This window comes from Mustela nivalis (assembly GCF_964662115.1).
Source record: "Mustela nivalis genome assembly, chromosome: 15".
In the NCBI taxonomy this organism is placed as follows: Eukaryota; Metazoa; Chordata; class Mammalia; order Carnivora; family Mustelidae; genus Mustela; species Mustela nivalis.
Window position 1 is genome coordinate 88934930 of NC_139034.1, and position 15133 is coordinate 88950062.

At 56.5% G+C, this 15133-nt stretch overlaps 1 protein-coding gene across 8 annotated transcripts in view; it reads left to right on the top strand.

Annotated features, from left to right (window-relative positions):
* TFDP1 (transcription factor Dp-1) overlaps positions 1–15133 on the top strand; it is a 43683-nt gene that overhangs the window by 13454 nt on the left and 15096 nt on the right. For 4 of the 8 annotated variants that reach the window (XM_082701157.1, XM_082701160.1, XM_082701158.1 and 1 more), the window contains exon 3: positions 4645–4711. The exons of the other annotated variants lie outside the window; for them this stretch is intronic. In XM_082701157.1, the coding sequence (XP_082557283.1) occupies positions 4645–4711 (67 nt within the window). The remainder of the gene's footprint in view (positions 1–4644; positions 4712–15133) is intronic. 8 annotated transcript variants of the gene reach the window in all.

Consider the following 15133-nt stretch of genomic DNA (forward strand, 5'->3'; position numbering starts at 1 on the left):
TTCTGCCACGTGCACCCCTCGTGGTCCCGGTCGTCGCTGGTGGGCCGCTCTTCAGGCTGCTCTGACGACCCCTCACAGGGACCACCTTGTGCTGGCCTTCCGTGTGGAGCCCCGGTGGCCCTGTGACGTGGTGAGGGAGGTGGGCTTGCACTGCTCTCGTCCTGCACGTGGGGACTAGCCCGGGGCTGCCCCCCACCCCCGCAGGAGAGCCTGGGGTGGGCGTCTGGGGAGGGAGCCGAGTGCGGCACGAGGCAGCCGGCTGCCCCACGGGGGACAGCTGTGGGGGGTCAGCACCTAAGCAGGGGGTCTCATAGCTCAGGCACAGACAGATCCACAGTGGGGAGCTCTTCCCGGGAAAGGCGATAGTGATTTCCTGCTGTCCTCGGTCGGGTCTTGCCACCCCTTACCACAGTGAGCCCCCTGAGGTCTCTCCGATGTTCAGTGTCCTGTGAAGGGGGTGGTGTTTTAGAAAAGCACCGTCAGGGGAGGGCTGAGCCCGGGACTGGGGGGAGAGTGGGGGTTCTGGGTGATGCCGGCTGAGTCAGTCTGTGTGGTTCAGACAGACCCGCTTCTCTCCGGGACTTCACGCTGGCTACACGCTGCTGCCGAGCGATGCCCCCTGCCCCCATGTCCATGGTGTTGGCTGCCACCCGGGAGGGACTGGCCCTGGGGGCCGTGCACCTGCTTGCAGCAGGCAGGTGTGTCCCCGAGTTGCTCCGTCTTCAGGAGCCCGGTGGGGCCCGGTCGCTGGCTTGTGCTGTGAGTGTGTCGGCATTCGGGCGGGGTGAACCGGTGCCGGCCCCTGTTCAGGCCACCCGTACGTGGAGGCTGGTGGACCTCCAGAGGCTGTCCGGCTCTGGTGTCACTGGCTGCCAGGCCGTTGCTGGCTGGGCCGTCGGTGCGATCCAGCCTTGCCAGGCGCCATGGGGCCTACTCGCTCCTCCTGGACGGTCTTTGTCTGAGGTCGGAAGGCCTGGAGGTGTCGTTTCGGTCACGACGGTTCATCTCTGGTAATTGGCAGTTAGTCACGTGTCACTAGGACACGCGGGTCAAATCTGCGTTTGCTTCAAAAGTGCGTGCAGTGACTTCCCAGTTGGTGAAAAGTAGTACTTTCTCTTATGATCTAGAGAAAAATCATTGACCACTGTGCTCTGTTGTCGTGAAACAGAGGCCTCAGAGCTCAGGTTAAAATCACAGCATTTCTTCTCCCGCACGGTGTCTGTGGCCCGGTTGGGGTGGCCGGGTCACAGGGAGACGCCGCCCAGATCGACGGCAGCCAGAAGGCATGTGCCCGGATCGCTGGTCTCCCCAGTAGCCCCCCCCACCCCGCCCCGCGCCTCGTCACCTCTGCTCACCTCCCCACCAGCCTCCCTCTCTGCTCCCACTCCAGCCCCCCGGGGAGGAAAGGGCTGCTGGGTGCCACGGAACCCTCCGGGTCCTAGAGCCCGGCCTCCCGCCCCCAGCTGGAGCACCTGGGGCCCGGGGGCTCCTGCGTCTGTGACAAGGTGGCCGTCCTGCCGGTGGCCTTGTAGGCTTTCTGCACTGTGTTCTCCGTCTCCCCCTGAGCAAGAGCATTGGCAGTCATCTCTCTGTTTCCCGAGTTCGCCAGCGAGAAGCAGTCTTATACCTCCCGTGATTCTGACATGTCGTGACACGAGCGTTTCTGTGCCTGGGAGACTTGCTGTCGGGTCAACTGGCCACTGTCCCAAGTGCGGGCAGTGCAGGCGTCCGCAGGAACCAGTGGCCAGCCCGTGGTCTTCTTCCTGGGTCTTCTTGACTGTGCCGTCAGTCTTGGCTTGGGCACAGGCAGGTGCATGCTGACTGAACCAGCAGCTCTCTGGGAAGTGCATCCCATGCAGGCGGCATCGTTCTGGAAACGGCCCTGGGTCCCTGGGTCCGTAGCGCCCAGGCTGGGTCGCAGTTGGCAGCTGCCAGTGTCTGGCCCACGGGCTGCTGGCCTGGCAGGGAACGGCAGCCCCGCCCGTCAGGGCCTGCCCAGCCTGTGTCTGGATGCACTGTGGGACAGGCCTGCTCTGGGCAGGGCCACCGTGCATCCCGGGGCTCTCGCTGGGCCCTGTGTGCTGCATGCGTGGTGGGGGGCTCTGCGAATGGGGCTCCCCTCTTGCAGGAGTGCTGGCGGGTGCAGGAGACAGAATGGGTCTTACTGGGCACGAGTGAGCCGCGTTCGCCCTGGGCTTTTTCTGGCTTCGGCGAGCAGACTCGATGCTCGCTGGTTGGACCTGTCTCTCGTCCAGGGCTTGGGGGGCTCCCTTCATCCTGTTGGCTCTGCCAGCATCTTCCTTTCTGTCCTGGTCCCTGTGTTCTCCAGTGACTCCTCAGCTCTGTCACTGAGACGGGCAGGAGGGACTGGCCTCTTCATCCGTTCCCAGACTTCGCCAGAAAGGGCCGTGCCGGTCTGTTCCTGGCCCGGGCTGCCCATTGGATGCCTTCTGTAGGCAGTGCCCCTCCAGGGAGGACGGGCTGCGTTGGCGGATAGTGTGAGTGGACTGGGTGTCCCCTGGGGGAGCTGGGGCTCCCCAAATCGGTTCCTGATTTGGGTTGTGAGGCGTAGGTTGCCAGGGTGGTGCCGCTGCTGTGCCGACCGTGATCGCCATCTCTGGGGAGGGGGATGGCTGCGCGCTTGGCCTTCCTATGAGCGGCCAGGGCTGCCGTGCCCATGACTGCCGCACCGAAGCAGGACGTCTGGTGGCAGCAGGTCGGGGCACATGCCGGGTCCTGCCGGTCCCACCGAGGCACAGCCACGTGGGCAGTGATGGGCCCTGTTCTCCTCGGGCCTTTGTGGTTCTTGTCTCCGTTTGCTCTGGTGTGGACGGGTAGTGGACAAGGAGGTCAGGGCCACTGTCTGTGGGATGGAGCGCCCTTGGGGCCGTGGGCAGAAGGAGCTGGCAGTGCCAGGGATCTGCAAGGCGCTGCTGTCAGCGTGGGGGGCTGAGGCCCTCCCCTGCCTCGGCTAGCTCCTTGCTCTGTGGCCTTTGGTGTCCTGTGGCTCTGGGGTCCTTGAAGCCTGTTTGCTGGGACCAGCCTGGTGCTGCTCCCCCAGCAAGAAGAAAGGTCCTCTTCACCTGCCTCCCGGTCGGTGACCACACAGTCCAGCCGGGCCTCGGAGTGGGTCCTCCTCGCGGGCCTGCACTGGGCTCCCTCCGTTTCTGTTGGAAGCTGGGGTTCGGGAGAGTCCGGGAAACGTGGCCTGTGTGGTGTTGCCAGGTTCTGAGACCGTGCAGTGGGCCTCTCCCTGTGCGGGCCCGACTTCTGTCTCCGGTGAATTCAGCGGGTAGGACGTGTGCTCTGGTTTCTGGTGTCGATTGTGCATTTTGGGTGCGTTTGGTTTGTTCACTGTGCGCCTAGTGGAGATGGTCAGCCTGTGCCCGGGCTGCCGCAGGCCCAAGGTGGGTGGTCTTTTGTGCCAGGCCCCGGCGAGCTTGTCGCTGCTGCAGGTGCACTTGGGAGTTGGCCCTCTGGAGGGCCTGGCCTGGGCTGTCCCCCTGGGGACTGCGTTTGCTCAGGGTGGGGGGCCGTGGGGCTTCCTGGACAAGCAGGATGGTGCTGGGAGCTGTCACATCCCCCCACAGGCTGGCCTGTGCCCGCACAGACACGTGATATGCTCTGGGTGTGTTTGAGGTGACGGTGGACTCAGGCCCCGGACATCTGGGCGTTCTTGGGGGGTTCTCCTGCCGGATCAGGAGCGGTTAGAGGCCTGGGCAGGAGGGAGCTTGTCTGCCAGGCTCGGCTGACCTTTGTTGTGGTTCGTGTGTGTGTGTTTATGCACACGCGTGTGCACATGTGGGTGTCGTACCTGCGTCTGTGTGGACGTGTGTGTGCATGTGGGTACGGGGCATGAATGAGAGGTGGCTGCAGGAGGCTTGGTTTTCTAGGACCCCCCCCAGGCCCTGTGCCGGCTCAGGGTGGCGTGCAGTTGCCCTTGGCTGGTGCCTGGTGAAGGGGGCGAGCTCTGGACCTGGGCCACCTACAGGGGAGCGTGCCCACGACTGCCTCCTTCCATGGGGAGCCGAGGTGAACGAAAGCAGGAGGCAAGGCAGCAGTCGTTCCTCGACTGGACACGACCTCTGGTAGCGTCCTAGAGGGCCCTGCAGGCCTTTTCTGTGCCTTTGCGCACTGTGCGCTGTGACGTTCCTCCCGGTGCCCCCGTGCCTCGTGCTGTGCGGATGTCCTGCTTACGAGGTGGGGGCCCCGCATGACAGGCATGTTCCACGGTGCCGCCGTGCCCACGCTCCTGCCGCGCCCGGGGCGCCGGGGGACCCTCTTCCCAGGTCCCATTACTAGGCTGCTCTCAGGATGGGCAGATGAATTTTCATGTCCACCCGCGCTGTGCCCTCGCCGGGCTCAGGCGGGCCATGGAACGCGCACGCGGACTTCCTCTGCGGAAGCTGTTTCTGTCACGTGTGCAGGCTGAGCTGTGGAGGCGGACGTCGCCGAACGCCTTTTCTCCGCTGAGGGTCCGGCCGGAGAGCTCGGCGGCGGGAGGCCCTGTGCTCCCTGCTTGGTGTCCTGTCCTTGTTTGCGTAACGGTGACCGTTGTGTCTTTACTCTGTGACTTGCAGCCCCTCCGGCGGGCGGCTTGTCACTCTCTCGGACGCGCATTGACTGTCCCTGTTGCTTTCACAGGCCGCTCTAATTGAAGCCAACGGGGAACTCAAGGTCTTCATAGACCAGAACCTTAGTCCTGGAAAAGGTAAGGCGTCTCTTTCTGAATACCCTTCTGTTGATAGAGTGTTCCGTTTGCTGGATCTGCGGGTTTCTCTGGTGTGAGAGGCCCGGTCAGCGGTGGGGGCCCTGCTGCAGGCGGGCTCGGCCCGGGGCCCCGGCAGAAGGGGCGGCGCGCTGTTTGGAGCTCAGCCGGCCGCGCGTGTGTGCGGCGTGTGGACATGCGAGAATGTGCCCAGGGCATGTGCTCCCTCCACCTTGGGGCCGCCGTGAGCCCTCCAGGTGTCTGCTCTGCGCACGGCGCCGGCCAGGACAACCTTGAATCCAGGGCTTGTGGTGCACACGTCGTGTGCGGGTCAGCGTCCTCGCCGTCAGGAGGCCCCGTGTGTATGTTCATGGGCGGGCGGGGGGTGGATTAGTCACAGCCCCTGCTCCCCCCAGGGCCCCACGGCTCCCCCCGTAGAGGGACCGTGAGGAACGTCTGCCAGTGCGTTTGAGCTGCTGCTGGTTTCCTTGGGGAGACTAGCCGTGGAAGCGCCGGGCCGGAGGAGACGGGCGACTGCCGGCTGCCCGTAGCGCTGCTGATGCCTCTGCTCTGTCCGCGTCTGCTGGATGGAGGCCCGGACACGGGGTCTCTTGGCTCGTGAAATGAGGCTTGTGGCCCAGCCCCTTCTCTTCCGTCTGCTGCGGGCAAGTGGGGCAGGAGCCCAGCTGTCTCCTGCCCTGCGGGGCCCTTCCACGTGTGGCTCAGCAGGCCGGCGTGGTTTGGGGTGGAGGGCTCACGCCCTGTCCCTTCTGTGGCTTTGGGTGTCACCTTCAGATGCCCACAGAGGCCCTCGGGCCTTGCAGGGTCCCCGGCCTGTGCCTTGTCGGGCTCAGCTGGTCTCGTCCCGCTGGCCACTCTCCCCCAAGATGGGCTGTGGGCCCGCCCATGCTCCCCTGGTTTCTGTGTTTTTGGAAGGCCGTGGGCAGCGTCTTGCTTTTCTGTGGAGCCCGTGCCCTTCTGCTTCCCATACAAGGACGGAGAGCCTGCTGAGAGGTGTAGACGGTTTATCTCGGTGGCTTTCACTGTTCACAGAGGCTTGGGTGAGACGCTGGAGTGTAACCAGGGGCCCGTAGGGTTTCAGGACTTGTGGGCGTGACGTGTTTTGATAAATTGATGAAGCAGAAGTGATTGTGAAAAAAGTCTGCCAACCTTGCTCCCTTGGGAACGACGGGCATCCTTCGTTCTGGTGTTTGTCTTTACTGTTTGGGGACCGGGGGTCCCGCCTGCTACTCGTCTCCGTTTCCTTCTTAGCCGCGAACAGTTTGCGTCCTGCCGAGTCTGAGGGTGGGGTGGGGGCTTGGGTTGGGGGGTCCAGAGAGCAGCTTCCTGGGTTCCCTAGAACACTCTGGTGTTAGCTGCCTGCACGGTTTAGGTATTTCCTGTCCTCCTTAGCTGCGGCCTGGCGGCTCTGCGGCCGCCGTACCTTGTCCGGGCTCGGTGCTGCGCTCGCGGCTGGACGAGGAGGGCCGCCCCTCGAGGCTCTCCAGGCCTCTGCCTCTGCTTCTGCGCCTCGGCTGCAGCCCGTGCGGGCTCCCAGGTGCCTCTGCTCCTTGCCTTCTTTCTTCTTCCGGGGCGCTGCCCCTGCCCCTGCCCCCGGGGGGGTGACCCAGACCACATGGCCCCGACCCGGCTTCGGCCCCGCCTGTGAGCCGCCCGAGGACCTGTGCACGTCCCAAGGAGTTGTCTGTCGGATGGGACGCCTGCCGGGCTGTCGGGCCGCCCCAGCTCCGCCCCACGCCGCCTCAGCTCCGCCCCAGCTCCGCCCCACGCCGCCTGCTGGGCAGGAGCGGTCCCTCCTGCAGTCCCCTTTGCTTCCGGCTCAGGAGTTTGAGGATGACTTTAGGCCGCGTGCTGCTGACTTGGCTCCTCACTGCTCCCTGGTGTTTCATGAGGTTGAGGAGCCCGTGCGGGTCGCGCGGTGTCGTCTGATTCAGTCGCTGCCGGCCGTTCCTGACGGGGTTCGGCAAAGGCTCGCCAGGGTCGCGCTGAGTGATGCCACACCCTCTGGCACAGACGGGTCTGGGAGCCCAGGGGTGTGGCTGGCAGCGTGTGCCGAGAGCCGTCCCTCTGGAGTGACCACGAGGGGCCGTGGCTGGCTCTCATTTTGGGGGGGTCAGCAGCGGGGTGGGGGGCAACTCAAGGGGGGCTGCGGCCCGGGCCCGGTGCAGGCTGGGCATTGAGGGGCGGGGCCCAGTCTCACTTTTTGTCTGGACCTTGTGCCCCTGTGCTCTATTGCACCTGCAGGGCCAGCTTGCCTCTGCTTCTAGGTCTACCTACTGAGAACTTGGAAACGGGCGGGCACCTGAGCTGTGCGGGGCCCGGGCACTCACAGGGACCCTGCTGCCCTCAGCTGGTGGTGTGAGCCGCTCCTGAGATGAGGTCTCCTGCTTGCCTGCTCCTGCCCGAGCTCTGGCCGTGATGCCCTGTCCCATGGTGGTCCCGTGCGCTCCCAGGCGGGGCTTGCTGCTTTTGCCCTGTTCGTTGGGTCCTGGCTGCGGCTCTGCTCGCCCTCCTGGCCTTTGGTGCCACCCATGCCTTTGCTTTGCCTGCCTCTTCTTGCTGCGGGTCTGGCCCGTTTCCAGATTCTCCAGAGGCAGAGCCTGTGGGAGGCCGTGGCGAGTGCGAGAGAGGCTCATTTTGTGGAACCGGCCCTCATGACAAGGGGGCCAGCAGATCTGAAATGTGGGGGGCTGGCTGGCGGCCGGGACGTAGCAGCAGGGCTCCTTCCTCCCTGAGGAAACCTGGTTCTGCTCTGAAAGCCTTGGACTGGTTAGGCAGTTCTGGAGGGTAGTCTCCTTTGCTGGAGGTCGGCTTCCTGGTCCAGAGCACCTCCAGCGGGCCTGGGATCGGATAGCAGGGGACAGGCACCTTGCAAGGAGGCGTATCGAGTCAGTGGCCCCAGCTCTCTGTACTCACCAGCCCTGAAGACCAGAGCCCTCCAGTCAGAGACGGGAAGTTTTCGTGTGAGCGGGCTCACTTGGGACGCGCTGGGTCTCTTCTGGGGCTTTGCCGATGGCTGTGACACTGTGTGAACCTCGCAGGTGCGTTTGTTTCTGGGGTAGGTCTGCTGCCCCTGAGCAGGGGCCACGTGGCGTGTGGGCATGGCTGCACCGTTTTGCATCTGTGCCACACACGGGTGTGCCTGGCCGTGCACCCCAGCACTGCCTCCCCTTGCTGAGTTTTGGGTTCTGGTGGCCCTGGTGAGTCCGAGCCCCTTTGCCCCTAGGCCTGCCCCGCTGGTGGGGGTCTGTCCAGGTGCTTCGCTGGCCCAGTTCCTCTCCAACCTTCCTACTGGGTTCTCCTCTGCCAGCCACCCAGCCGCACCTTGGGGCTCTGGCTGCCGTCCACAGCCACACGTGCACCCTCCCCCTTGCGATGCGCCTGCTGCCTGCCCATCCCCTGTGCGCGGCTGGCCTGGGGCTGCGGCTCGCGTGCTGCTCTCTCTTGCCGCTTCTTGCTTGCGCTGTCCCGAAAAGATTCTCTTCATGACACAAACGACACATGCTTCCTGAGGAAGCCCCGCGTGTTCCTCAGTGTACAGGCAAAGTGGGCGCTCCCCATTCTGTAAACACTTTCCTGACCCGCAGTGTTGGGGCTCACCCAGTCCCTGCCGTCGTGTGACTTAACACGTGGCCGTCGCTGGCCATTCCTGGAGTTTCTAGTGCTGCCTTTTGTCCCTACGCAACTTTCTGGTGGTGAGCTGTGGCACCTGTCGACTGTTGACAGAGACCTGTCTTCTCCCTGAGGGGCTCCGTGCCCGCGTGGGCTCCAGCCGAGGGGCAGGCCCATCTCTGCGGAGCGCTGCTCCCTGCGTCTGTGGCCGTGTTGGCCTAGGGAGAGGGTGTCTTTTCTTCTGTTTCAGGCTTGCCTGACTTAGAAGGGCGCGGAGGCAGGAGAGATGAAGTTTTGGGGATGCCATGTGGCCGGGGACCTGGCATTGCTGTGTGATTCTTGAGTCATGGTGACTGCGGTCCCCCGGACGTGCATGCGCCTGTACACACAGTGGGTCAGTCCAGGCCGGTGTTCCTGCGGCGGTGAGGAGAGGGGCCCACCACAGTAAGAAATGGCAGTGCTTGCTCAGCCCTGGAGCCCCCCCCCCCCCGGGAGTGTGGAGCAGAGGCTTCAGCTTGTTCTTCCCTCCCACCCCTTGAGCCCAGAGGACAGCTGGAGCATGGGGGGCCGTCCCAGCCTCTGAGCCCTGCTGCTGGGTGTGCAGTGATGACTGGCCATGGTGCCTACCAGAGTGTGTGCCGTGCAGGCGAATGGTGATGGCGGCGTCTGCCCATCTCGGTCCCAGCGGGCATCCTGAGATGTGGTGCGTCTCAGCTTGGACGGGGATGGGGGGGTGCTTCCAGGGTGCTCAGCTGGTGAGCAGTGGGCATGCGAGGCACAAGCCTGGGAGCGCAAGAGTGGGGAGGGAGGCCCTTGCTGCCGCTCCAGGGCCTGCAGGGCCCGGCAGCTCCTGCTGTCGTCTGGGGCCAAGCCGTGCACACCCTGGGCATGATCCGGAGGCCCTTTTGGCTCTGTGAGCACAGAGTATCTGTAGCGTGGTGGTCAGAATCATGACTATTAAGATGTTGGGTTCTCACCTGGCAGGCCAGAAGGAACTGGCGTGATATATTCCGAGCACTGAACAAGAAAAATATGCAGCCCCAAATACTATATCTAGCTAGACTGTCAGGGAAAATAGAAGGAGAGATAAAAAGCTTTCAGGACAAACAAAAATTAAAAGAATTTGCAAACACCAAATCAGCCCTATAGGAAATATCAAAAGAGGTCCTCTAAGCAAAGAGAGAGCCTAAAATTAACAGACCAGAAGGGAACAGAGACAATATACAGTAACAGTCACCTGACAGGCAATGCAATGGCATTAAGTTCATATCTCTCAATAGTCACCCTGAATATTAAGGGCTAAATGCCCCAATCAAAAGACACAGGGTTTACAATGGATAAAAAACAAAACAAGACCCATTGATAAGCTGTCTGCAAGAAACTCATTTTAGACCCAAAGACACCTTCAGATCTAAAGTGAGGGGTGGGAAACAATTTGCCATACTGATGGACATCAAAAGAAAGCTGGGGTGGCAATCCTTATTTCAGATAATTTAGATTTTAAGCCAAAGGCTACAATAAGAGATGAGGAAGGACACTATATCATACTTAAAGGGTCTGTCCAACAAGAAGTTCTAACAATTTCAAATATCTATGCCCCTAACATGGGAATAGTCAATTATATAAACCAATTAATAACAAAATCAAAGAAACACATGGACAATAATAGTAGGGGACTTTAACAGCCCCCTCACTGAAATGGACAGATCATCCAAGCAAAAGACCAACAAAGAATGAAGGCCTTAAATGACACACTGGACCCGATGGACATCACAGATCTATTCAGAACATTCCATCCCAAAGGAATAGAATACACATTCTTCTCTAGTGCACATGGAACATTCTCCAGAATAGATCCTGGGTCACAAATCAGGTCTCAACTGGTACCAAAAGATTGGGATCATTCCCCGCGTATTTTCAGACCACAATGCTCTGAAGCTAGAACTCAATCACAAGAGGAAAGTTGGAAAGAACCCAAATACATGGAGACTAAAGAGCATCCTTCTAATGAATGGGTCAACCAGGAAATTTAAAATGAATTGAAAAAATTCATGGAAACAAATGAAAACGAAAACACAACTGTTCAAAATCTGTGGGACACAGCAAAGGCAGTCCTGAGAGGAAAGTATATAGCAATACACGACTTTCTCAAGAAACAAGAAAGGTCTCAAATATACAACCTAACCCTCCACCTAAAGGAGTGGGAGAAAGAACAGCAAGAAAGCCTAACCCTGGCAGGAGAAGAGAAATAATAAAGATCAGAGCAGAAATCAGTGCAATAGAAACCAAAGAGCAGTAGAACAGATCAACGAAACTGGGAGCTGGTTCTCTGAAAGAATAAGACTGATAAACCCCTGGCCAGACTTACCAAAACGAAAAGAGAAAGGACCCAAATCAATAAAATCATGAATGAAAGAGGAGAGATCACAACCAACACCAAAGAAATGCAAACATTTTTAAGAACGTATTATGAGCAACTATACGCCAGCAAATTTGACAATCTGGAAGAAATGGATGCATTCCTAGAGACCTATAAACTACCACAACCGAACCAGGAAGAAATAAAACACGTAAATAGACCCATAACCAGTAAGGAGATTGAAGCTTCACCAAAAATCTCTCAACAAAGAAGAGCCCAGGGTCAGATGGCTTCCCAGGGGAATTCTACCAAACATTTAAAGAAGAATTAACAACTATTCTCCTGAAACTGTTCCAAAAAATAGAAATGGAAGGAAAACTTCCAAACTCACTTGATGAGGCCAGCATTACCTTGATCCCCAAACCAGACAAAGACCCCATCAAAAAGGAGAATTACAGACCAATATCCCTGATGAACACAGATGTGAAAATTCTCACCAAAATACTAGCCAGTAGGACCCAACAGTACATTAAAGGGATTATTCACCATGACCAAGTGGGATTTATTCCTGGGCTCCAAGGTTGGTTCAACATCAGCAAATCAATCACTGTGATACAACACATTAATAAAAGGAAGAACAAGAACCACATGACACTATCAATGGATGCTGAAAAAGCATTTGACAAAGTACAGCATCCCTTCCTGATCAAAACTCTTCATTGTGTAGGGATAGAGGGTACATACCTCAATATCATCAAAGCCATCTATGAAAAACCCACTGCAAATATTCTCAATGGGGAAAAACTGAGAACTTTTCCCCTAAGGTCAGGAACACAGCAGGGATGCCCACTATCACCACTGCTGTTCAGCATAGTACTAGAAGTCCTAGCTTCAGCAATCAGGCAACAAAAAGAAATAAAAGGCATCTGAATCAGCAAAGAAAAGTCAAACTTTCACTCTTCACAGATGATACGATACTTTATGTGGAAAACCCAAAAGACTCTGCTGCAAAACTGCTAGAACTTGTACAGGAATTCAGTAAAGTGTCAGGATATAAAATCCATGCACAGAAATCAGTTGCATTTCCCACACCAACATTTGCATTTTTGACACCAACAGCAAAACAGAAGAAAGAGAAATTAAGGAATCCATCCCATGTATAATTGCACCCAAACCCATAAAGATACCTAGGAATAAACCTAAACAAAGAGGCAGAGAATCTGTACTCGAAAACTATAAAGTACTCATGAAAGAAATTGAGGAAGACACAAAGAAATGGAAAAACTTTCCATGCTACTGGATTGGAAGAACAGATACTGTGAAAATGTTTGTGCTGTCTAAAGCAATCTGTACATTTCATGCAATCCCTATCAAAATACCATCAATTTTTCTCAAAGAAATGGAACAAATAATCCTAAATTCTATAGGGAACCAGAAAAGACCCTGAATAGCCAAACGAGTGTTGAAAAAGAAAGCCAAAGTTGGCAGCATCACAATTCCAGACTTCAAGCTCTATTACAAAGCTGTCATCATCAAGACAGCATGGTACTGGCACAAAAACAGACACACAGATCAATGGAACAGAATAGAGAGCCCAGAAATGGACCCTCAACTCTATGGTCAACTAATCTTCGACAAAGCAGGAAAGAATGTCCAATGGAAAAAAGACAGACTCTTCAATAAATGGGGAAATTGGACAGCCGCGTGCAGAAAAATGAAATTGGACCATTTCCTTACACCACACACAAAGATAGACTGAAAATGGATGAAGGACCCCAACATGAGACAGGAATCATCCTTGAGGAGAACACAGGCGGCAACCTCTTCGACCTCAGCCGCAGCCACTTCTTCCTAGACACATTGCCAAAGGCAAGGGAAGCAAGGGCAAAAATGAACTATTGGGACTTAATCAAGATCAAAAGCTTTTGCACAGCAAAGGAAACAGTCAACAAAACCAACAGACAACCAACCGAATGGGAGAAGATATTTGCAAACGACATATCGGATAAAGGGCTAGTGTCCAAAATCTGTAAAGAACATATCAAACACAACACCCAAAGAACAAATAACCCAGTCAAGAAAGAAATAGGCAGAGGACATGAACGACATTTCTGCAGAGAAGACATCCAGATGGCCAACAGACCCATGAAAAAGTGTTCCACATCACTCGGCATCAGGGAAATACAAATCCAAACCACAATGAGATGCCACCTCACACAGTCAGAATGGCTAAAATTAACAAGTCAGGAGACAACAGATGCTGGCGAGGATGGGGAGAAAGAGGAACCCTCCTGCACTGTTGGTGGGAATGCAAGCTGGTGCAGCCACTCTGGAGGTTCCTCAAAAAGTTGATAATAGAGCTACCCTATGACCCAGCAATCGCACTACTGGGTATTTACCCTAAAGATAACAAATGCAGTGCTCCGAAGGGGCACATGCACCTGAATGTTCACAGCAGCAATGTCCACAACAGCCAAACTATGGAGAGAACCTAGATGTCCATCCACAGATGAATGGATCAAGAAGATGTGGTTCATATACACAATGGAATACTATGCAGCCACCAAAAGAAATGAAATTTTGCCATTTGCAGTGATGTGGATGGAACTAGAGGGTATTATGCTGAGCAAAATAAGTCCATCAGAGAAAGACAGTTATCATATGATCTAAGGCATTTGAGAGGCAGGGTAGGGAGTTTGGGGGGCAGGGAAGGAAAAAATGAAGCAAGATGGAATCGGGAGGGAGACAAACCATAAGAGACTCTTACAAAACAATCTCACAAATCAAACGGAGGGTTGCTGGGGGTAAGGGGGATAGAGAGAGGGTGGCTGGGTGATGGACATTGGGCAGGGCATGTGCTATGGTGAGTTCTGTGAAATGTGTAAGCCTGAAGATTCACAGACCTGTACCCCGCGGCAAATAATACATACGTTAATAAAAATAATTAAAAAAAAAAGAGATTTTAGGTTCTCAGAACTTAAAAGTGGTTGAAATTGTTGTCAAGAAAACATTAAACATTTTGATTTTGTAATTTAAAATATCATAAAACCTATAGATACTAATGGGTTGTGATTATTAATCAATTTGCTTACATAATGTTTTTAGGGTCCCTTTTCTGTTAGTGGTTACAGCAATTCAGAGCACATATGTCCCTAATTCATTTTGTTGCCAGGAGAGGAATCCTCCGTTTCATGATGTATTGGAAAATACCGTGTTACAGTTCCCTCAGCAAGGGGCTTTAAGTACATCTTACGGTTCAAATGATCTCATTCCTTTTTTTTTTTTTTTTAATCTTATTTATTTATTTGACACAGAGAGAGCAAGATCACAAGTAGGCAGAGAGGCAGGCAGAGAGAGAGGAGGAAGCACGTTCCCTGCTGAGCAGGGAACCCAATGCGTGGCTCGATCCTGGGACCCTGAGATCATGACCTGAGCCAAAGGCAGAGGCTTAACCCACTGAGCCACCCAGGCGCCCCCAAATGATCCCATTCCTATAGTGAGCAGCTCTCTAGGCTGTGACCGTCTTGCCTGTCATAACTGCAGTGTTATCTCCGGAGTCCTGGGTGTGGGCTGTGTGTGGCAGTCTTGGTCGGAAGAGGGTGTTAAACATCTGTGGCCAGATTAAACCCGATGTGAAATCCCACCCTTGAGATTGACCAAAAGGGGTATGCCCTCCGGAGTTGGCAGGTGGCAGGAATGTGGGAGAGGGACACTGGCTGCTGGGGCGTGTGCCTGCGTGTGTGTGTCTGCTGGGAAGTGTGTGTACGCGTGTGTGCCTGTATATGTGCCGGGGCGTGTCTGTGTGCGTGCATGTGTGTGTGTCTGCTGGGGTGTGTGTGCGCGCGGTGTGGACTGTGTGTGCGTGTGTGCTGGGGTGTATATGCGTGTGTGTGATGAGCGTGTGTACATGTGTGTGCATCTGCTGGTGTTTGCATGTGTGTGTTGCCAGAGCATGTGCGTGCGTGCGTATGTTTGTGTATATGTGCACCTGCATGCGAGAGTCTGCTGGGGTGTGCGTGTGCGTGCCTGTGCGTTTAGTGCGTGTGTGTGTCTGCCAGGGCGGGGGTGCGTGCGGATGTGTGCCCAGACGTGTACATGTGTCTGCAGCATGGCCCTCGGGGTGTGCTGGGCTGGAGCCCATGATGCAGGTGGCCCCCGGGACTCAGGGACGGACTGGACGTGTGGACTCCGGGGGCCTCAGCAGGAGGAGGCTCGCCTGACTGTGCGGAGCGTCTGAGCAGGGGCCTCTGTGTTCGCTCAGCAGCCGGCTGTCGGGGGGAGCGGCTCGGCGGTAGAGGGGCCGTTAGGCCTTCCTGTGCTTGGGTCCCAGCATGGCGCGAGCACAGCTGCGGGCTGTCACGGTCTAGACTGCAAAGCCCGCGCAAGCGGTGCTTGTCCCTCTCCGGTTCAGGGGTGTGTGTGGAGAGGTACGC